General features: G+C 45.5%; 1 protein-coding gene across 2 annotated transcripts in view; it reads right to left on the reverse strand.

Annotated features, from left to right (window-relative positions):
• Positions 1 to 4,304: 4,304 nt before the first annotated feature.
• TMEM178A (transmembrane protein 178A) overlaps positions 4,305 to 21,871 on the reverse strand; it is a 106,415-nt gene continuing 88,848 nt past the window's right edge. For both annotated transcript variants that reach the window (XM_070069211.1, XM_002709906.5), the window contains exons 3-4: positions 16,572 to 16,709; positions 4,305 to 5,268 (exon numbers count right to left, since the gene is read on the reverse strand). In XM_070069211.1, the coding sequence (XP_069925312.1) occupies positions 5,027 to 5,268; positions 16,572 to 16,677 (348 nt within the window). In that variant the 5' untranslated portion in view covers positions 16,678 to 16,709 and the 3' untranslated portion in view covers positions 4,305 to 5,026. The remainder of the gene's footprint in view (positions 5,269 to 16,571; positions 16,710 to 21,871) is intronic.

The raw sequence follows: 21,871 nt of genomic DNA on the forward strand, positions 1-21,871 counted from the left end.
CAGCGTTTCTGGTTGCCCTGCAGCATGGAGAATTTCCTCTCCTTCTGGTCAAAGGACAAGGCTCCTGAGAGATTCAAATGCAATTTTTAAAAGTTCTTGGTCAGTATGGCTATTTGTATTCAAAGGAAGTCATTTCCAAAGCACTCCTTTCAGAATTTCAATTAGAGATTTAAAATATACCCGCACAAAAATGGGAAAGCTTCAGACTGAGGTGTAGAACCATATTGAGGTTACTAACTTAATAACATTTGAGCCATCAAATAAATGTTCCGTAGTACTTAGTTCATAATGCATTTCAAGTTATGTCTAGGTTAGTTTGGGTTAATAGTGCCTTTAATTATTCTAATGAGGCTCACTTGCTTGCCAAGCTATATTCTCTTTCCATTTTGTCTCATACTACTGTCTATTTTTAATAGCTTCCCTAAAAATGGTGTTACAGAAGTTAGTTCCACCCAGGGAAGAGGGCAGTTTATCGGCAACTCTGAATCATTCACTGATTCCACACAGATTTAAAAGCACTTACTGTGTGCGCCAGGCACTGAGTTAAATATGGAGACAAAAGCAAAAACAAGGCACAGATTCTACCTCGGAAGAGTCTATATATATATAATTCCATTACTGGTGAATGGGTAATTAGCACATGTCCAATCAGGACAGGGGTCAAAGTAACGTAGCACGTTCGTGTTCGTGGAAGGCTTCCAGGAGAGTTGTGTTGAAACAGAGACACTAGGAAGAGTCAGAGTAAGCCCAGCAGAGGAGTAGGTGTCCTGAGCAAAGAGCCTGCGGCAGTGTCCAGGCGGCATGAGCATCCCACATGCACCAGTGTCCGTCGGGTAGTTTAGGTTGAACTCATGAGCCTCCATTTACCTGAGCCTCCACTATCTCGGCTTCCTCTCCTTGCCCTTAGCTCACCTGCGCAGTGCACTTTTGTTGCTCTGAGTTTCAATTTTCCAATGGGAAATCTTCCACAGGCAACTCCCCTACCCCAACAAAAAGTTAATACCATATTTTTTATTTTGCTGAGGATAAACAAAATGAGAATGCTATCAAGTGAATTGTGCAGCTGATGGGACTATAATTCAACAAAATGTACTTTCTTTAAACCTCTATCTTTTTATATTTGAGAAACCAAAATAAATAGACACTGACAGAGCTTCCATCCACTGGTTCACTTGCCATAGAGCCATGACAATCAGGCAGCTGGAGCTGGGAGTCAGGAACTCAGGACTCTCACGTGGGTGGTAGGAACCCAACTGCTTTAGCCATCACCACTGCCTCCCAGAGTCTGCATGAGCAGGCAGCTGGAATCAGGAGCCGGAGCCAGGGACTGAACCAAGTTCTCCAGTGTGGAAGGAACACAGGCATACTAACCAGCTTCTTCATCACTAGGCCAATCACCTGACCCAGGGACTTATTTTCACAATTTTGAATTACTTTAATTACAGATTTCTGGAATTACCTAGAGCCAGAAAGGATGACTTTACATCTTTAGTTGTGCTGTATACTACATTTTACTAGGATGTAAACTTCACAAGGACAAGCGCTTTTATCTGTTCTGCTTCACTGATATTTCCCAAAGTGCCTAGAATAATGCCTGGCAAATACTGGGCATCCAGAAAGTGTCCGTTGAAAGACACTAGGAACTTCATGGGGCTATTATGGGCTATGGAGGGTTCCCACGTCCTGGGAGATCTTGACTACCAACCACCCATGTGAGTGAAAAGATAGGGGGGTAGGGCCCCCTCAGGGTGTGTCAGTGCTTCTCACACTGCACTAAACCACTGAGGAGGCTCTTCTAAGGGGGGGCCTGTCGGGCCTGTGACTCACGGAGATTTTGGACTCCAGGGCTCAACACACCTACTGCTGAGACCACTGCTCCCAGGCTCAGTCGCTCCCAACCCAGTGGCTGTGCTCTTGGGCACCGAAAGCCATTGAACCAAGAGTCCCAGTACCCCTGGATGCCCGGAGACGTCCAGGGAGTGGGCAGGGAAGAGGCTGCCCTCCTTTCTCTCCCAGCTCCGGGATGCCCTCGAGCACTCCTGGTCTGTGAAGCCCTTCCTCCAGCCCAGCCCTCTTCTCCGCTGGGCCCACTGAACCCTCACTTCAGTGACCTCAGCCACCTCTGCTGTCTGCCCAGCAAAAACCCCCGAGACAAAGAAACACAGAAATACAGTGGGGCAGATAAAACCTAAGGAGAACAAAAGATCTCAACAAATTATTCTGTCCCATGCAGGACTGAGCAGCCAACCCAACCATTCTTCACTCACAAGTCAATTAAAAAACATCCCTATGAAAAAGGCAAGCACTGGCAGCCACATGCCTGGGCATTGGCAGCATTTGTTTATACTTCGGTGACAATAAATACAAAGCAAGGAACCTGGGCCAGACAAGGCGCTCCAGGATCCAAGCTCACTTTGGAAGGCTCAGTAATGCGAAGGGAACTCACCTGGCTTCTGAACAAATCTTTCTGGCGTGTGAACCCTTCAACCTCCCCACTGGCAAGCTTTCTTCCCTTCTCACCTCAAACCCCTAGGAAGCGTCTCTGAAACTTCAAAAGTTACTCACTCAGACACTGCTTTGGTGGCTGGAATATAAATGTTCAAGAGTCTTGACATCCTCTATGGTGATCTTTAAAGGAGACTTCAAAGCAAGTGCTCTCTCGCTTTGAGAATTTCCCACAAAAGTAATAAATGAAAATAATTGCCCCTTTCTATACCTCTCTGATCTCATCCAGAGAGACAAGTTTATTAAGCAGGCCTGAGAGATTGACAGTGAATATACCCACAAGCCTCAGCTATGCCTGGAACCGCAGGGCAAGAGCTTGTGTGGTCGCCGGCGTCGTCACGTCTCTGCTGAACAGCTTACCTGGCAATAAGCAGGCACTGTCACTCGGAAAGCAGACTGTTTCTGGTGGGAGGGGATATATTATAATCTTCCTTTTATGAGCACTAAGTCAGTTTTTATAAAGAAGAAAAAGGAGTTAGGGGAGTAGGTGCTTAGCCCAGCAGTTAAGACACCTGTGTTCTAAGTCAAAGTGCCTGGGTTCAATCCTCAGCTCTGGCTCCGGGCTTTAGATTCCCGCTGAGGGAGACCTTGGGAGCAGTGGTGATGGCTCGAGGGATTCGACTCCTGCTACCATGTGGGCAACCTGGACTGTGTTCCCAACTCCTGGCTCTAGCCCTTGCCTATCACCAGCGATTGTGGGCATTTGGGGAATGAACCAGTGGATGGGAGCATGCACTCTCTTTCTGCCTCTCTCTGCCTCTCAAATGAATTTTTTTAATTAAAAAAAAAAAAAGAAAGTACATTTCAATGAAATTAAAATCTAAAAAGATGTGGCATCCTCCCCTATTTTTCAGAACATCTCTTACATAGTGTATGTTGAACAGGAGATAATGTTGTGGTTAAAAGGGAAAGCTCAGAGGTTAGCTAGCGGCTACCTCTTCACAGAAAGATAAGAAAACACAAGGAAAGGATTTTAACTTTTCATTTTACCCTGACACAGGAAAAGGGCTGAGAAAAATGATCCTCAGGAAAAGGGAACAGTGCCTGCCTCGTGCAGCTTTAGAGTTAAATGAAAGAACTCCTGGAAACAACAGAGCCACAGAGCCTGTTACAGGCACAGAGCAAGTGCTACCCAAGTTAGCTTCGTTAGCAGCCAAGAAGTAACCCCATCTATGGCTCAAAGCAGCGGTTCTCAAGCCCAGCTGCATATCACAATCATCAGGAGTGTTTTTGCAAAAGACTCCGGCGCAGGCCCAGCTGTAGACTTTTGAGTTAATTAGCCTAGGGTGGGGCCCACCTTAGGTGCGCAGGAACAATTCACCATGTGATTCTAATATATAGCCAGTGTTGACAATAACTGGCCTAGGAGGTCCATGACCAAGACCAGAGACCATATATCCTCCACACTGGGTCAATACAAGGGGTCTTCCAAGAGTCCTTAGAAAATGTGCATGATAAAATTATGCATAGACTTCAAAATTTTTGCACCAAAATAAGCTTATCTTTTAAATTCTATTTTCCCACGAACTTTTTGAAGTGCTATAGTCCCAGGCACATGGTAAAATGGGAAGAGAGCAAAAGTTGGATAGAAAATTACCATAAAACTTAAAAGGAGTTTAACAATGATATCTTTTGTCACTAGCAAGTGTGTGGTTGCTACAAAAAGTAATGACCCACTACACTGAAATGAAGTAATTTGTCTCAATAAGAGTGTTATTAAAACAACAGAGTTCTCAACTGTCCCCTGTGGCTAGGGAGACTTGTGGATGTAAAAAGAGACACAGGAAAACACACCCAGATTACCAAGGGGGCAGTCATTTAATGCAGAAATCCAGTTAACATAGAGAGACAGAAGTCGAAGAACAGATAGGACTTCAAATAATACTGCATAGTGTCACGGGTTAGCTCTTGCACGGATGATCTGTTTTTCTTATGATTTTGATTCCAGTACAAAAACAGAGGAGAGATTTCAATTAAAAAAAATAATAAGGCAACAGAAGAAGACTTTTCCTGTGACAAGGAACATCCACAAAGAATGCACAAATATTAGATGCTGACATAACAGGACCCCATTAGGACAAGTTCTGAAGATGCTGCATTAAAATTGAACAAGCATGGTACAATGACAAGAAAATTATACTCTCTTTGTTATGAATCTTTTTGCAAATAGAAATGACTCTCAGGTAACTGTTATATACAAACTTTCTGAAATAAATGGAAATCATACAAATCTTTCCATTGTACTTTCTTTTTTTCCTTCACTTAGCAATGTTCCATGGCGCTGCTCCCAATTTCTCACAGTCAAAGCATAAATAGTCATTAAAGCACTTGAATCCACAGTAGTCTTGTCCTTAGAAAGGTTGGGAGGTTTTGCAAGATTTTATTTCGGTCATCCAGAAAGGGCTGGCAGGCAACAGGTGGGAATGTAAAAGACCGCTTTGTGCTTGGAATCCTGACATGAACTCCACTCCGCTCCCTTCAGGAGTTCCCCACGCTGTGGTCGGGCCTTGAGTGCAGACAGTCATACGGTGGAGTCCCGGCCAGACTTTAGATGTGCAATCTTGGTCCTGCTGATAAAGGGATAAGCGATGCAGAGACCTCCAGCTGCCACAATGAAGCCTAAACTGCACCAGGCGCAAAAGATAGACCAGCTGTAGCCATGTTCCACATCATCAGGCAGGCTATAAATTAGCTTCGGGAGCCGGTTCAAATCATAGGAGATACTGGCAGCATACGTGCAGAGGGAAATGGTGCAAAATATCCCTATAAATAATACGAAGAACAGAATGATCAGTTACAGTTTTGCCTGCTGCAAGGCAAATAAATGCTAGACAGACCTTCATGAAAATTGGATCAACCAGTAGGGCAACCATTCCAAATTCATAAAGGATCTAGGATTCTTGTACTTGAACTAATTCGTTAAGCAAACACTGGCAAAATTTCTATGTGCTAGGCCTTACACTAAGGACTAGAGAAACAGGAATGAAAAACATAGGAGATTTTTGGTATCTTGAACTATTCAGAATATGTATGGATATTTGAGTGCATGTTTTAAAAATTAAAAACAATAAGAATCCTCACTATTTTTAAGGTAAAATATTCTATAATGATTCAATCTAATATAAAAGTTTTCATTTCTGCAGGTCTTCAAAGAAGGAGGTACCTTTCTCTGAAGGGAGGAGAGAACCTCCACTTTGACTATGACCTTGTCTAAACAAGATAAGAGTCGGAGAACTCAGAGGGCTTCCATAGCCTTGGAAACTCATGACTGGAGCATAGGGAGATTACTGATGCCATAGACAGGAGTGTCAATTGGTAAAGTCAACAACAGGAGTCACTGTGCACTTACTCCTCATGTAGGATCTCTGTCCTTAATGTGCTGTGCATTGAGATTTAATGCTATAACGAGTACTCAAACAATATATTTCACTTTGTGTTTCTATGGGGGTGCAAACTGTTGAAATCTTTACTTAATGCATACTAAACTGATCTTCTGTAAAAAAAAACAAAAAAAAAAAGAAATTATCAATTCCCAACTTGACTCTCACTGAGATTAAACATGACAATAGGTCTGATCTGATTTCATCATCATTTAAAAAAAATCATCTATTATTTTTCACTTTATGTTTCTGTGTGGGAGCAAACTTGAAATCCTTACTTAATGTATACTAAGCTGATCTTCTGTATATTAAGATAATCGAAAATGAATCTTGATGTGAATGGAAGGGGAGAGGGAGTGGGAAAGGGAAGGGTTGTGGGTGGGAGGGACGGTATGGGGGGGAAGCCATTGTAATCCATAAATCGTACTTTGGAAATTTATATTCATTAAATAAAAGTTAAAAAAAATTTTAAAAAAAGTTTTCATTTCTGTTTGCCCTATACCTGAATTGACACATATTTCTATGTAGTTACAATTATTATAGAAACTGATTTATTTTGCAATTACTATTCTCATAAATTTATCACTTTGCCTATAAAACTTTAAATGAATTCTTACAGTGACTACACTTTCCTATAAAAGATGCTGCATCTGGCACATATTAGGGACTCAACAAATAGAATTTTTTTTTTTAAGAAATGAAGACTTAAATAATATTAACTCCAGGAATTTGGAATTGATCCAAGTAAGGAGATCACATCAACTATTCAAAATGCAGGCAGTTTGAGTGACATAAGGAAAAGGAACCAGCCCCAAATTTTACTTTTTTATTACTTATACATACAATTATCCAATAATTCTAAAATCAGGACTCTGACAAAAATTCTTCATAACCCCTTAATTCAGGAACCTTAGTACTTCAAGTGCAGTTCCAAAGGCATTGATACTGCTTTTGTTTTTCTACCACAGTGTACACGTCTTTTTAGATGGCAGGGAATCACAATGAGATGGCTGCTAAGTCACCAGCCCCCACCAAGTACCCAAATTCCCAGCTCTGTTACGATTCCTACACAACTCTTCTTCATGCTATGACTTAGCTGTGTGTACAAAGGAGGGAGAACTCATCTGTTGGGGAATCTCTTCAGTATCCATAGCGACATATGCAGCATCTCCAGTGGGGAGAGACATACAGATTTTGGAACTGGAAAGTGAGAGCTAAAAGTAGCAGGGCCCCACCCCTTTTGTTAACCTACACAGCTCTGGAGATCAAAACCATCAACAGAAGTCAAGGCAAGTAGCAATTTGGAGGAAACGGAGATCATGCCACTTTTTAAGTGCTAGAATTCTGCCTGCACTCAAATCCTGGAAGGGCGCATTGCTTGAATCCTTTTCCAAAGGTGCATTTACAAAATAAATGTTCTCAAATTAAAGGATACTTGATTTGAGATAATTTGATATTTCCTACATTTTGCCTAATTATGTTTTTAAACTCTCAAGTGATTTTGTTTTTCTAACAAGGATCAAATTTTATCTTCTAACTTCTTGCTCCAATTTATTACAGCAAACATATCACTTTGAGTTCTCCAAAAGAAAGATCAAAATGTAAATAATTCTTTCATGAAGGAATGGGCCATTAAAAAAAAAAAAAACTACACTGCTTTTTCCAACCTTGAAATCAGAAAATGTTCTTACATCTACATGAATGTATTCACAGGCAACCAACCAAAGAGAATGTTTCTATATAGCAAGGTCCTTTTAATGAACCCTGGTAACAGAATATTGGCCATTAGGAAAAACTGATCTCTGAAGTATCAATAGGAAAAATATAATAATAGAACAACACAGTCACAGAAAAAAGCATCTCTACTCTGCATGCACCTGTCTACACATAGCTCAGTGCCTAAAAGGAAGCATTTTTACAAGTAACATGATTTTAATGACCTCTGAAAGCTTGAGTTCAAACTTCAGACTTTTAACCATCCTTTGATATCTAAACGCATTACACTGGGAGGCAACAATTATATATATCCTAGATCCTGCTCTGCTCCTAATCACTGTGTGACCTCCATTCTGCGAGCCTTAGTTTCTGCATCAGGATAAAAATAAGGGGCTTGGTTACTGAAGTCCCTTGCAGTGTCAGATTTCTGTGATCCCATTAATCCAAAATAAAATATGAACATTTCCTAAAACCTCCTGGTAAACTGATAACATTATGTAACTATAAGAAGTGCAAAGACTATATTTTTCTTTCTGTATGTACTGCTTTTGATCTTGTACTAAACACTGATTTTTTTTTTTTTTAATTTTATTTATTTTATTTTTTTTTTTTTTTGACAGGCAGAGTGGACAGTGAGAGAGAGAGAGACAGAGAGAAAGGTCTTCCTTTGCCGTTGGTTCACCCTCCAATGGCCGCCGCGGCCGGCGCGCTGCGGCCGGCGCACCGCGCTGATCCGATGGCAGGAGCCAGGAGCCAGGTGCTTTTCCTGGTCTCCCATGGGGTGCAGGGCCCAAGCACCTGGGCCATCCTCCACTGCACTCCCTGGCCACAGCAGAGGGCTGGCCTGGAAGAGGGGCAACCGGGACAGAATCCGGCGCCCCGACCGGGACTAGAACCCGGTGTGCCGGCGCCGCTAGGCGGAGGATTAGCCTAGTGAGCCGCGGCGCCGGCCCTAAACACTGATTTTATTAGCACCTCTCCCATGCCAACTCCATGAAATCTGCTTTGGGCAAAGTGAATCCTAACATTACACCATCGCTTTATACTGAATAGAAAAAGAGTACAAGAAACAATCTAATCTGAGCACATAACCAAGAAGAGGGCTTCTCTTTGCCCTCAATGTCATGAACAGCTGTGCCTCCCCCAAGGATATAGTTGGTACTTACTTCACAGACACTGCAAATTATGGAACTAATAGAATTTGTCCAAGCTGTCAGAGGGCTGACGCTCCTCCCTAAAGCTACATCTATGCTTTTCCATAAGCAAACCATGGGATTTATGGAATGCTTTTTTTGCTTCTAATGTCATTCATAGGTACATCTTGCTTTGCAAATATGATTTTCCCTCTGTCTTTTATTTATTTATTTATTTACTTATTAATTTGAAAGGCAATCCAACAGAGACAACAGGACAGACACAGAGATCTTCATTCACTGGTTCACTTCCCACAATGCTTGATCAAGCCCAGGCCAAAGCCAGAAGCTTGGTCTCCCATGTGAGTGGCAGGGGCCCAAGAACTTGGGCCTTCATCTGCTGCTCTCCCAGGAGCATTAGCAGGGAGATGCATCAGAAGCACATCTCACAGTTCTCGGGTGCATGTGTTTGCTGGGCTGCCATAATGAAGCACCACAGATCAGGTGGCTCCAACCAGCAAAATGTATTTTCTCACAAGACTGGAGGCCACGAGTCTGAGACCAGGGTGTCGGCAGCATTGCTTTCTTCTGAGGTCCCCATCCTGGGTTTGGAGATGGCCCCTTCTCCCTGTGTCTTCACATGATCTTCCCTCTGCAAGTGTGCAAATTTCCTCTTCTTTAAGGACACCAGCTGTACTGGGTTAGGGCCTCATGACCTAACTTAAAGATGTTATTTCCAAATAAGCTCACATTCTGAGGTACTGGGAGTTGGGACTTCAATGCAGGAATTTGGGAGAGACATCGCTCAGCCCATAACATTGTGTGTGTGTGTATGTGGTGTATGTGTGCATTTATATACGTAGTCAATGAATGAAATACATTCCTATGTCTCTCAAAGGTCTTAATAAGACTGTGTTCTTCTATTTATTTAAGTGCTTACTCAACAAGTAGTTACCAAGTAGCTTCCATGTCCCAGATAAAATCCTAATTATGTAGTTCATTTCCAAGGGTTTTTGTTAGTCATAGCTGTAACTGGTTTCAATACTGATATGGGTTGGGAACCTAACAGATTCTTTCCACTCCACTCTCCTGCATGCATCTCTGGCAAAGGTCAGGGAGGCTCAGACTTCCTGTACATTCTGCATGTTGTGTAACATTAGAGCCAAGCACACAGAGCTAAGAAAACCTGAACGCAATTCAGTTCTGCACTGTGTTGAGAGTTCTAGGAACTTCAGTGCTGCTTCATCCCAAATTAACCCCTGTAGGTTGTACCTATGTGGCAAGTTATTGTCAGTAACAGTGCACTGTCATCAGTAGCAACCCAGTTAATGCGGGGTGTGTGATGGGGGTATGAGAAGATCAATAAGGAACCTTTCATGCAATCACCAAGTTCCAAATCTAAGGGTCATCCTGCAGGCCCATAGGAGAGAAGCCACCTCTCCTCCCCTCTCCTGGGCTTTCCCTTCCCCTCTGTATTTCCCTGACTTAGCTGAAACTCTTCAGCTCAGCTGGTGGCCCTGAGGGAGAGAAGTGCCTGAGTTCTGAGCTGGCTGCTGGGCTAGTGTGGGTAGCATCTTCAAAAGAGTGAATAATTACTGGCTCCCTGACAGGCCCTCTATGCAGCTACTTTGCTCATAAAATATTAAAAGGCTTTCTGCCCATACACTTAATTAGAAGATAGCATGATATCACAGAACTGTGGGGCCGGAAGGGAAATGTTCTGATCACAACAGTAAGATCACACTGCCATCCCAGAACAGCAACCTCTTTCCTTGCCCTGAAATCCGTGAGGCCCCTGGGCCATCTGGTAGGATAGAATTAGGGTAACTAGGTCCATTCTGTTGACCACCTGGCTTTTATGCGCTTAAAAGGCTGAAAGAAGTTGCTTTGCCCAGGTTGCCAGCTTGATAGATAACATAACTAAAACACCCAAAGGAATAAGCATTGATTTTTTTTCCCCCACACTCCTTCCAAAGATGGCCTGCCCATCATGCTGGTCTCCATGCCCCTCCAGCAAAAACGTCTCATTTTACTTTTCAGACAGATTACTCAAAAAGCCATGCCTACTTTGGCTTAAGTAAATGACTGGGCAGGACTAATAACACAAAACTTCTAAGAAAAATTGAGACAGAAAACCAGATCCACAGTCAGCAATGCCTAAATCCTGAAACATACGCAGGCTTTTACTGAAAGATTTCCGCCATCTCCTTTAGTGGCAACACCTGGCCTGCTCTAACCTGGGCTATTCTAGTGCTTATTGATCTTGCTTCCTGTGAATATTCATATGGTTTGCTGCAGAAATGTTCACGTAATTGATTTCATGATGCTACCCACAACCATGCTGAGGGTGTGAGAGAATACAGGATGGATGTATCCCATTCCCTTTCCACAACAGCATTTTTAAAATCTTGAATTCCAATACACATCTGGCCCCAACAGTTTCAGATAAGACATGGACCTGCAGTTTTAAGCTGTAATCAATGGGTAAACGTGATGATTCAATATACCTCCAGTGGATGAATTTTTTTATTCGGACCACAATGAAACAAAGGAGTAGATAACGCAGTGTGGGTGTTAACTGGCCCTAAGCTCTGATGGGCTGCCGGAGTTGTCTCCCCTGTCCTCCATGTCAGGCCAGCAGGGTCACGTGCTGTGTGAACTCTTCCAAAACGGCAGTGGCCAACAGTGACATCTCCACTGAGAGGGCCAAGTGTTATAAAATTGGAGACTCTTCATGTGTTAGAAATAACAAAAATAATGCAAAGGAAATATAAATTGGATTTAAAGACTATTCAGGGAAGGTGTTTATCACAGAGTAAGACACCAGCTGGGATGCCCACATGTCCATCAGAGTCCCTGAGTTGGAGTTCCGGCTCCACTCCCTATTCTAGCTTCTTGCTTAAGCAGACCTAGAGAGGCAGTGGTGACGGCTCAAGTAGTTAAGACCCTGCCACCCAGCACGGGAGGCCTGGATTAGGAGCCTGGCTCCCTGGTATTTCAGAAGTGAACCAGCAGATGGGAGGTCTCTTTCTCTGCTGCTCAAAAGAAACATGTTTGCATTAAATCAATTTTTTTTTTGTTTTTTTTGTTTTGTTTTGTTTTGTTTTTGACAGGCAGAGTGGACAGTGAGAGAGAGAGACAGAGAGAAAGGTCTTCCTTTGCCGTTGGTTCACCCTCCAATGGCCGCCACGGCCAGCACGCTGCGGCCGGCGCACCGCGCTGATCCGATGGCAGGAGCCAGGAGCCAGGTGCTTTTCCTGGTCTCCCATGGGGTGCAGGGCCCAAGCACCTGGGCCATCCTCCACTGCACTCCCTGGCCACAGCAGAGAGCTGGCCTGGAAGAGGGGCAACCGGGACAGAATCCGGCGCCCCAACCGGGACTAGAACCCGGTGTGCCGGCGCCGGTAGGCGGAGGATTAGCCTAGTGAGCCGCGGCGCCGGCCCTGCATTAAATCAATTTACTCCTTTAAAATATTTGTAATTTAAGTTATAATATTATCATCATATGGCTATGGCAGTTTAACAGGATGCATTATTACTGTGGACAGTCATTCATGGTGCAGTGAATGCAGCATCGTCTGCTAATGGGCAGAATTTTAAAGCCTCCCTTAGCCTGCGTGTACACAACCCAGAGCACATGACATCAAAATACTAAATGTGAGGCCTTGGCGGGTGTGAGGCCTGCCCTGGTCCTGCTGGAGGACTCCGTGCAAGGCCACATGGAGGAGGAGAAGAGGCAAGACCTGGCTCCCAGACGTGAGTTGATGGTAGCTGTTCCCCAGGTAGGACGTTAAGACCTGCTGTGTGCAAGCAGGCTGGAGGAGAAAGACGGTTCCAAGGTTTCCATTTTAGCAGCGCACACTGTCACATCACTGACATTCTTCACTGAAGGTCTTGCTAACAAGTTCAGGCACAGAATGAAGATGCCAGCACATTAGAAGGGGCTAAGTTTAGCATCAAAAATCTGTGGGTGGGAGCTGACTGGAGCTGCGGAAGACATTCTGCTTAATTAAAATCAATTCTTTTCACTCTGCTTTGCTCTCTTCTGCTGCGACTGCATGAGAAGGTTCTACAGCTAATTTATCTCATGCAACAGATTAATGTAGTTATCTCAGTGATTACAAAGGAAATTCTAAGGCATTATTTGTAGGAACAAAAACAAAATGATCCTCTCTAAATCCTACAGCAAGGCAAAAGATGAATACAAAGTACTTCAAAAAGTTCATGGAAAATGGAATTAAAATGCAAAAAAAAAATTTGGAAAACCCAGAGTTTTCAAAAAGTTCACTGAAAAATGGGATTAAAATATGTTTATTTTGGTGCAAACATTTTTGATACACATGCATTATAAGGAGTTTTCAAAAAGTTCATTGAAAACACATATTAGGGGGGCTACTAGCATTGTGGCATAGTGGATAAAGCCGCTGCCACCTGCATCACCGGCATCCCATATGGGCAATGGTTTGAGTTCAGCTATTCCACTTCCAATCCAGCTCCCTGCTAATACACCTGGGAAGGCAGCAGAGGACGGCACAAGTGCTTGGACTCCTGCACCCACATAGGAGACCGCAAAGAACCTCCTGGTTTCTGGCCCAGCCCCCAGCAGTTGAGGGCATTTTGGAAGTGAACCAACAGATGTAAACTCACTCGCTCACTCACTCTCTCTCTAACTCGGCCTTCCAAATAAATAAAAATATTTTTTAAAAAAGAAAATGCATATTAGAAAAAAATTCTGCTTGGATTTCAAATGTTTTGAAGGACTCTTATATAGCACCCAGGAAACACCCAGTCCTCAATGCAGACCCAAGGCTGAATGTCCACCTTCGTTCCATTTAAAACCAGGCCAGCCCCTCAGCCTCTCAAGGACCATTCATGGGGCTTTCATGTGTTGTGATTTATTTTAATATTCACAATTGTTTTCCATGCTAAAAGCATCCTAACTTATTCAAGCACTACTTGTATTGAAAGTGTCCTTTAAAATCCACTCCTGCTGAGGCTTTTCTGGAACCCAGAGCTTCCCTCACTTTTCCTGGCAACAGGGTGTGATGGCCATTTCCAGGGCTGAGGGAAGCAAGTCTGCACTTCTTTAACAGATGTGGGGGAAACTGGGATACAACTAGTAAAGGGGGTAAGGGAGAAAAAGGGGAGAATTTCAATGACTGCTAAACCCAGCAGAGGTTTCAGGGAATTCTCTGGGCAGCACAGTCTCTTTGTATGCCACCCTTGTGGCTCATTCTGTAATATGGATTTTAATATTTTTACTTATTTTTAAACATTTTCTTTGAAAGGCAGAGAGACAGAAAGATCTTTCATCTGCTGGTTCATCCCCCACATGCCTGCAATAATCAGGGCTGGGCCAGCCAAAGCCAGGAGCCAGGAACTCAATCTAGTTCTCCCACATGGGTAGAAGGGCCATCACCTGCTGCCTCCCAGGGTACACATTAGCAGGAAGCTGGAACCAGATGCAGAGCCAAGAGTCAAATCCAGGCATTCCAACATGGGATACAGGCATCTTACCCCTGTGTAAAACGCCTGTTCCTGCAATTTGGATTTTACTCATATCCCTAGAGTTGGCAACCAGGCTGGTTTTGAGAGTTTAAATCCTCTCCCAAAACCTCGAGAACTAATTTTTTTTTTTTTAATTTGACAGGTAGAATTATAGACAGTGAGAGAGAGAGACAGAGAGAAAGGTCTTCCTTCTGTTGGTTCACACCCCCAAATGGCCACTATGGCCAGCACTGCGCTGATCTGAAGCCAGGAGCCAGGTGCTTCTTTTTTTAATTTTTTTTTTTTTTTTATTTTATGACAGGCAGAGTGGACAGTGAGAGAGACAGAGAGAAAGGTCTTCCTTTTTCTGTTGGTTCACCCTCCAAATGGCCGCTACGGCCGGCGCACCACGCTGATCCGATGGCAGGAGCCAGGTACTTCTCCTGGTCTTCCATGGGGTGCAGGACCCAAGCACCTGGGCCATCCTCCACTGCACTCCCGGCCACAGCAGAGAGCTGGACTGGAAGAGGAGCAACCGGGACTAGAATCCGGCACCCATATGGGAGGATGGATTAACCAAGTGAGCCACGGCGCTGGCCCCAGGAACTAAAATTTTAGTCTCCCTTTGCTACAGCCCTGGTAGCCACCATGTATTCACCAAAATCCAGAAAAGCTAAGCTGTTTTTCTGCTCACAACTAAACAGGGCCCCCAGATTTCTGAATGTTCTGTTGGGATGCTTGCAAAGACGACCATACTCCATGTCACTGACAGTGGTAGCACCATATCAAGGAGTGCTTGTGGGGCCAGTGGGAATGGGAGTTAGAAAGCACAGCCCCTGCCTGTGATGGGTGAGGTGAGGCCACAGCGGGGACGAACAGCCCAGAGAGAGAAGTGTCACCTCCCTGCCAGCCCTGAGAGACAGACAGAAGGTGGTGTCCGTCCTGCCGGGTAGCACCACCTCGGGTTAACCCAGGCTTGATTACAGGGCCGAGTGTAGAGAGCCCCAGCAAGCCCCTTGAGTGCCAGCACTCTGGGGAGCCAGAAACAGGCAGATGAGAAATGGCTGTCCAGGGTGGCACTCGGGCTGAGGCTGCGTCTGCTTTGTGAAATGTAGTTCTCTAACGTCTAATCACTTACTAATTTTTGTGAAGGAGGAACAGGAAGCAAAGATTTCTTCCTATAGCCCCCTTAAGTCAGCATTAGCCATCAACTCCACTCTTGACTCCTTTTTAGACAAAAATCTTTCACTTGTTCATCAAAACCACCCTGACCACATCTCCATACCCCTCTTCCAATCTCTTGATTGGAGTCAAGTTACTCCTTTGCTTAAAACTTTCTAGTGGCTTCCATCACCCTAAGTGTCAGATCCAGGCTCTTCGCTGTGGCCAAGAATGCACTAAAGATTCAGGCATTGCCTGCTGCTTCCACTGTGATGGATCCCTCGCTCCATTCCCTTCCAACCCCATTGCTCTTTTTCTCATAGCTCAGACTGACTGATGCTCCTGGCCTTTGGGTTGGCACTGGTGGCTTCCACAGCCCACAGCACGCTCCCAATGACCGGTTGCTTCGTGGGACGAACCTCAGAAACTGTCGCCTCAAGACAGCTTTCTCTGAGTCCCTATTTCATCCGATTCCCTCACAGCTTTTCCCGGCATCACCAATCATTGTGTATGTCTCCCCACAATAAAAACGGACAAGGATTTTGCCTGCCCCGTTTATTGTGTGTCTCTAGCACACAGAGCAGTGCCCGAGTCCTCCAGTCCTCAAGGAACTAACTGTGGAAGGGATTGAATAGAGGTTTCATGGGAAATGCATACGATGACATGCGCCATGAGCAACCAGTGCTCAGTGATTCGCAAGGCAGCACATTCCATTCATACCATCAAGTTATTTTATCTTCGCGCATCAAGGTCAACAGATCTTTTGGTGCCATTTTCCATGAACTTTTGGGAGTAACCCTGTAGATAGAAATGCTGCCAATGACACCATCACTAAGACCAGAACTGAGGTGACTTTTAGTCAGCAATGGGTTAGGATAATCTATCAGCTTCTCTCCCCAGGAGAGCTCCTGGTAAGCAATGAAAAACTGAAAAATACCAACCTGTCTCAGACAGAGATTAAATCCAAGACACCTCCATCTAACCTAGAGCAGACCACAATGGGGATAGCAGGGCTGCATTTTTGTTGTTTTCTTGAAATTCCAAATTACCCACCCAAGCTAAATGACCTTCTGCTTGCTTTTCTCACAGTTGGAAGCAACTTTAACAGGGAGGTGACAAAGTGAAGTCGGCCGAAGACACAGCAGCCATCACTTTGGCAGAGAAAGGCGGCCCGAGGTGTGCAGCGTACCTGTCATGAGGAACAGGAGTCCAGCCACATGCTGGGTCAGGCTTTCCTCCCAGAAGAAACTGACTGTGGCCACAATGCAGCCACACAGAAGGACGGCTACCGCCATGCCCAGGAAGCCAGCAGTGATTCTTCTCAAATCTAGTTTAGAAACAGAAACACACATTCAAAATCAGAAGAGACAGGAAAGGTACTGACAATCAGAGAATAAAGAGCGCTGTATGCATTGTGAAAATTAGTTAAGTTACACAGACAGGCTGAGGGCCTGCAGGGTGATGGGGTTTAGGGAATTCTCCTCCCTGGTATTTCACAAAAGGACAAACAGGGTGTAACTGATGGAGGGACCACAGTCTACCCTCTGTCAGTCCACGGAGAAATTCATGTCATTAGAGAAGAGATAATAAGACAACCCCAGGGGAAACTTGGGTAATAGACAGACAGCTACTGAATACACTGTGAGGGAGGAAGGTTTGAGAAATGCCTTTGTTAGCCTTAAAAACAGTAATAGAAATGTAGGCTAATACCACTGTGTCTAAAAGGCATCTGGCTTTGGAGAAAGAGCCTAAAACCTGAGCCATAGTGAAACAGGATTTTATCTAAGCACCATGGATGCCAATCATTTCATTTTTTATTTACATCTACTCTTACCTATGGTCAAAAAGGATTTGAGAAAGTGAAGGCAACTGTGGTGACTGAAATAGTGACCCAAAGTGCACACATTACACATCTACTCATAAGTACCCTCTCCCCTAAAATATGGGTCCCTCAGCACAAACATCCTTTAACCAGGTTGAGGAAGGAACTGGTCCCTTTGGACAAGTCTCCCCCGGGTACCCAACTGTCCTGTCCTGTGTATTGCCAATTTTGGCTACAGGTATTTGGACACTTTGTTTCCAATTGCTAAATAACACTTGTATTATCCATTTGCTGGCCATCACTTTTCTGTTCTACTTCCTTTCTCCCCTTTTTACTTTAAGAATGAAACTAACTTGAAAAATTATTAGCTAAATGTCTATGATCCTCTTTGAAGCAGCAGATCCCAAACATACATCTGCTGTCCCTGAGGCCAGGCAACAAGTCTGGGCAAATGCACGTGAGCCACGCACACCTGCAGCCAAGACAAGGCACATGCTGCACCCTTTGAAGTGTGGAAGAGCCCAGGCAGCTGCCTCCTGGTAGGTTTGAGCAGCTCCTGGGCTTCTTATGGGTGCATGTAGAATGGGTTACAGTAGCATCAATCTTGCTCTTAGCATCCTAGCCACTAACAGACCATCCCTTTTCGTTCTTTTCTTTCTTTTTTTTAAGATTTATTTATTTATTTGAAAGAGTTACAAGAGAGAAGAGAGGCAGAGAGAGAGGTCTTCCATCCGATGGTTCACTTTCCAGATGGCCGCAACGGTTGAAGCTGTGCCAATACGAAGCCAGGAGCCAGGAGCTTCTTCCCGGTCTCCAACTTGGGTGCAGGGGCCCAAGGACTTGGGCCGACCTCTACTGCTTTCCCAGGCCATAGCAGAGAGCTGGATTGGAAGTGGAGCAGCCAGGTCTCGAACCGGCACCCATATGGAATGCCGGCACTTCAGGCCAGGGCGTTAACCCACTGTGCCACACTGCCGACCCCCATCCCTTTTCTAAAAGGTGATTTCTCATTTCCAGCTCAGAGCATCCAAATTAAAATAGAGCATCTCTGTCTAGAAGACGAAATGTAAACAGCACAGAGCCAGGGGCCCAGGGAAGCAATCTTCTAAAGATGCTGAGTTCAATGTGTTCACGTGAGCTCCATGTGAAGGATATACAAGACAACCACATCTGAGCAGGGGAAATTTAACAACAGTATAGTCTCTATCATCTTACAAACTTCCAAATTCCCTGTGGGTTGAGTGATGGTTCTATTTTCTGTGACTATTATAAAGCACAAGGTTTAGATATAATCTACATGGGATCTGCATTAGCACCAGGTAAGTTAAGCCTCTCCTGGAAATGGGGAATAGCTCACTTTGTGTGACTTTCTTAGAAAGAATCCTGCTAAAAGCATGTTTCCCTGAGAACCCTGGGAAGGATCATGAAGAGAATGCTCACATATTGCCTTACTGGGTAATAATGGAATGGATGAGATTCTTTTTCAGGATCCTGTGATCTTTAGTCCCACAAGGAGACGAAAGCCATTAACTATGTGGTTCTTTGCACAGATGATTAAGACCAAGAATTCCACACATGCTAAAAAGAACAAAGACATGGGGTATAGTGGGTAAAGCCACCACTTGCAGCATCATATGGGCGCCGGTTCTAGTCCAGGCTGCTCCACTTCTGATTCAGCTCTCTGCTATGGCCTGGGAGAGCAGTAGAAGATGGCCCAAGTCCTTGGGCCCCTGCACCTGCGTGGGAGACCTGGAGGAAGCTCCTGGCTCCTGGCTTGGGATCATCCCAGCTCTGGCTATTGTGGCCATCTGGAGAGTGAACCAACAGATGGAAGAAAGACCTCACTCTCTCTCTCTCTGCCTCTGCTTCTCTGTAGTTCTGCCTTTCTGTGGGGAGCAACTCGGACTAGACTAAGTTACTGGAATTAGGACTTATTCTATGCATCTGCTCTCCCACAATATGGCGCTGAGAAGGGAGAAACAGCTTCTACACAGCTGCCTCCAGTTCAACCAATAAACTGTAGGACCTACTCCTGATTGGAGGAGAGCAGCGTACTCGGCGTGTGGGTAGCAGAGTTGGGACTGGTGGAAGAGGACTATAAAGGAGGAGAGAGACAACATGCACCAGGAACATCTATCTGAAGGAACACCTGTGCAGCCCCCGAGAGAGCCGGCCGGCGGTGTGCCGCTCCCCCACGGAAGTGGGGAAAGTGGCAGGGGGAACCGTCCCTCCACGGAGGTGGAGGGACGGTAGCCAACCCGGGAAGAACCAGCAGCAAACCCGGGAAGGGCCGAGCAGACGAAAGAACAACGCAGGGTCCTGTGTCGCTCCTCCACGAAGAGGGGGAGCGACACCTTTCAAATAAATAAATAAATAAATAAATCTAAAAAAAAGGAACGAAGACAACCTAAATAAGATACTAACTCACATTTGCTGAGAAATTATGGTTAAAATCTGCCAGCAAGAAAGAACTTCCAGGAACCCATCCTGTTCAAAAATAAACCAATGACTTTCCAAGTCCAAAAGCTGCTGAGCACAATATTACTATCTGATCCCTGCCGGGATGACTCGGTAAAAGCTTCCATGTAAGTGTTTTGAGATTTAAAACAGAACTTTGGATCTGCAGGGAGGCTTGCCTATACAATGAGACTCTCCTTGGTCTTCTGCTTTGGTCATCAAAGAAGACCACTCAAGTTCTTGCCACTTATTTCATTGGAAAATGACATCAAAGTCTCAGGGCAAACAACAGAAAGAACTTTGTGGGGAGCAATCCGGACTAGACTAAGTTACTCGAATTAGGACTTATTCTATGCATCTGCTCTCCCACAATATGGCGCTGGGAGAGAAGTAAACAGCTTCCGCACAGCTGCCTCCAGTTCAACCAATTAACTGTAGGACTTGCTCCTGATTGGAGAGCAGCGTACTCGGCGTGTGGGCAGCCGAGTTGGGATTGGCGGAGGAGGACTATAAAGGAGGAGAGAGACGGCATGCACCAGGAACATCTATGGGGAACAGCTAGGGGAACCCGTGCAGCCCCCGAGAGAGCCGGCCGGCGGTGTGCCGCTCCCCTGCGGAAGTGGGGAATGCGGCCAGGGGGAACTGCCCTTCCACGGAGGTGGAAGGGATAGTAGCCAACCCGGGAAGAACCAGCAGCAAACCCGGGGAGGGCCGAGCAGACGAAAAGAACAGCGCAGGGTCCTGTGTCGTTCCTCCACGAAGAGGGGGAGCGACATAATGGTGCCGTGACTCGGATGTGAAGCCTAGGCAGGGCTTAGTGTCGTTCCTCCATGAAGAGGGGGAGCGACATAATGGTGCCGTGACTCGGATAGGAAACCTAGGAGGGAAGAAATGACTCGGATAGGAAACCTGACTCGGATAGGAAACCTGACTCGGATAGGAAACCTAGCTTGGATAGGAAACCTAGGACGGATAAAAAACTTAGGAGGGAAGAAACGGGAAGAAGTGGAAATTACCGGAGAGAGACTAGCAAACAGCCTAGGGAAAAGCCGGACGAAAAGGGTGCCGGAAGAAGCTGTTGAAAGCCTAGGCATAGATTCGGATACGGACTACGGGGGGAAGCTGGGAGAAATCTCTAAGGTCAAAAGCGAAAGTGAAAGCTAGAACAAACAGACTCGGATGCGGACTGTGGGGAGAGGCCAGGAGAAATGAGGGAGGAATATTGTTGGAGGAAAGCTTGGGGAAACATACCGGGTAGAGAAAAATGTTAGGGAAATTGAAGCCGTGGGGGGCAGGCCGAGGCGGAAACGGAAGCCACTTTGGGGTTCTCAAGTTAGCCCGGGAATAGGGGGCGAAAAGTTGAAACCAGAAGCTGAGACGTAAGCCAGATTGGGATCCGTCTGATTAGCCCGGGGAGCAAAGGACGGGAAGCCAAATCGTGGGGTGGAGACGTACGCTGGGTTGAATTCGCCAGGCTAGCCCGGGGAACTTGGATTGAATGCTAGTGGTGGAGACGCAAGCTACGCTGTGTTACTCGCGGAAGCCACCGCGTGCAGAGAGAGCACGGGGCGTGAATAGATAGGGAACGCTGGCGTAGGCCGTGGTTCAGACGCGAAAGGGTTAAGCGTGGAGACCGCGGAGTGCGCGAAGCCGAGCCGCGCAAAGCCGGGAAGCTGCGCAGATGAGAGAGGCGCGCGGGCTGAAGCGGCGCAGAGCCGGGAACCCGCCGGCGGGGCGAGGTGCCGGAAAGCCGCAGGGATAAGAGAAACAGAAGTTTAGAAGTAAAGTGAGAAAAATAGGAATGCTGGAAGATAGAAGTAAGATGGGAGAAGTGGGAATGCCCGGAGATAGAGAAATAGAGAGATAAAAAGGCCTCCCTACAACACTGCAATGTGAGAGCTTGGATTCGGTCTGCCTAATCAAGTGAGGCGATGAGCACCTGCGGCGGCTAGCAGCTTATGCTCCGCAGGTCACCGAAGACAGGCACATTATTAATATCAATAAGTCTCCCCACAATACCGCAATGAGAAGGCTTGGATTCGGTCTGCCTGATTTAAGGCGGTAAGCGCCAGCAAAGCTCGACCAGAGTATGAGCTGCAGGTCACCGAAGATAGGCACGAACCAACACTAATAAGTCTCCCCCACAATAAGGCAATGAGAAGGCTTGGATTCGGTTTGCCTGATAGGTCTTGTAAGTCCCCTGCAGGCAG

This window comes from Oryctolagus cuniculus, chromosome 2 (assembly GCF_964237555.1).
Source record: "Oryctolagus cuniculus chromosome 2, mOryCun1.1, whole genome shotgun sequence".
Lineage (NCBI taxonomy): Eukaryota > Metazoa > Chordata > Mammalia > Lagomorpha > Leporidae > Oryctolagus > Oryctolagus cuniculus.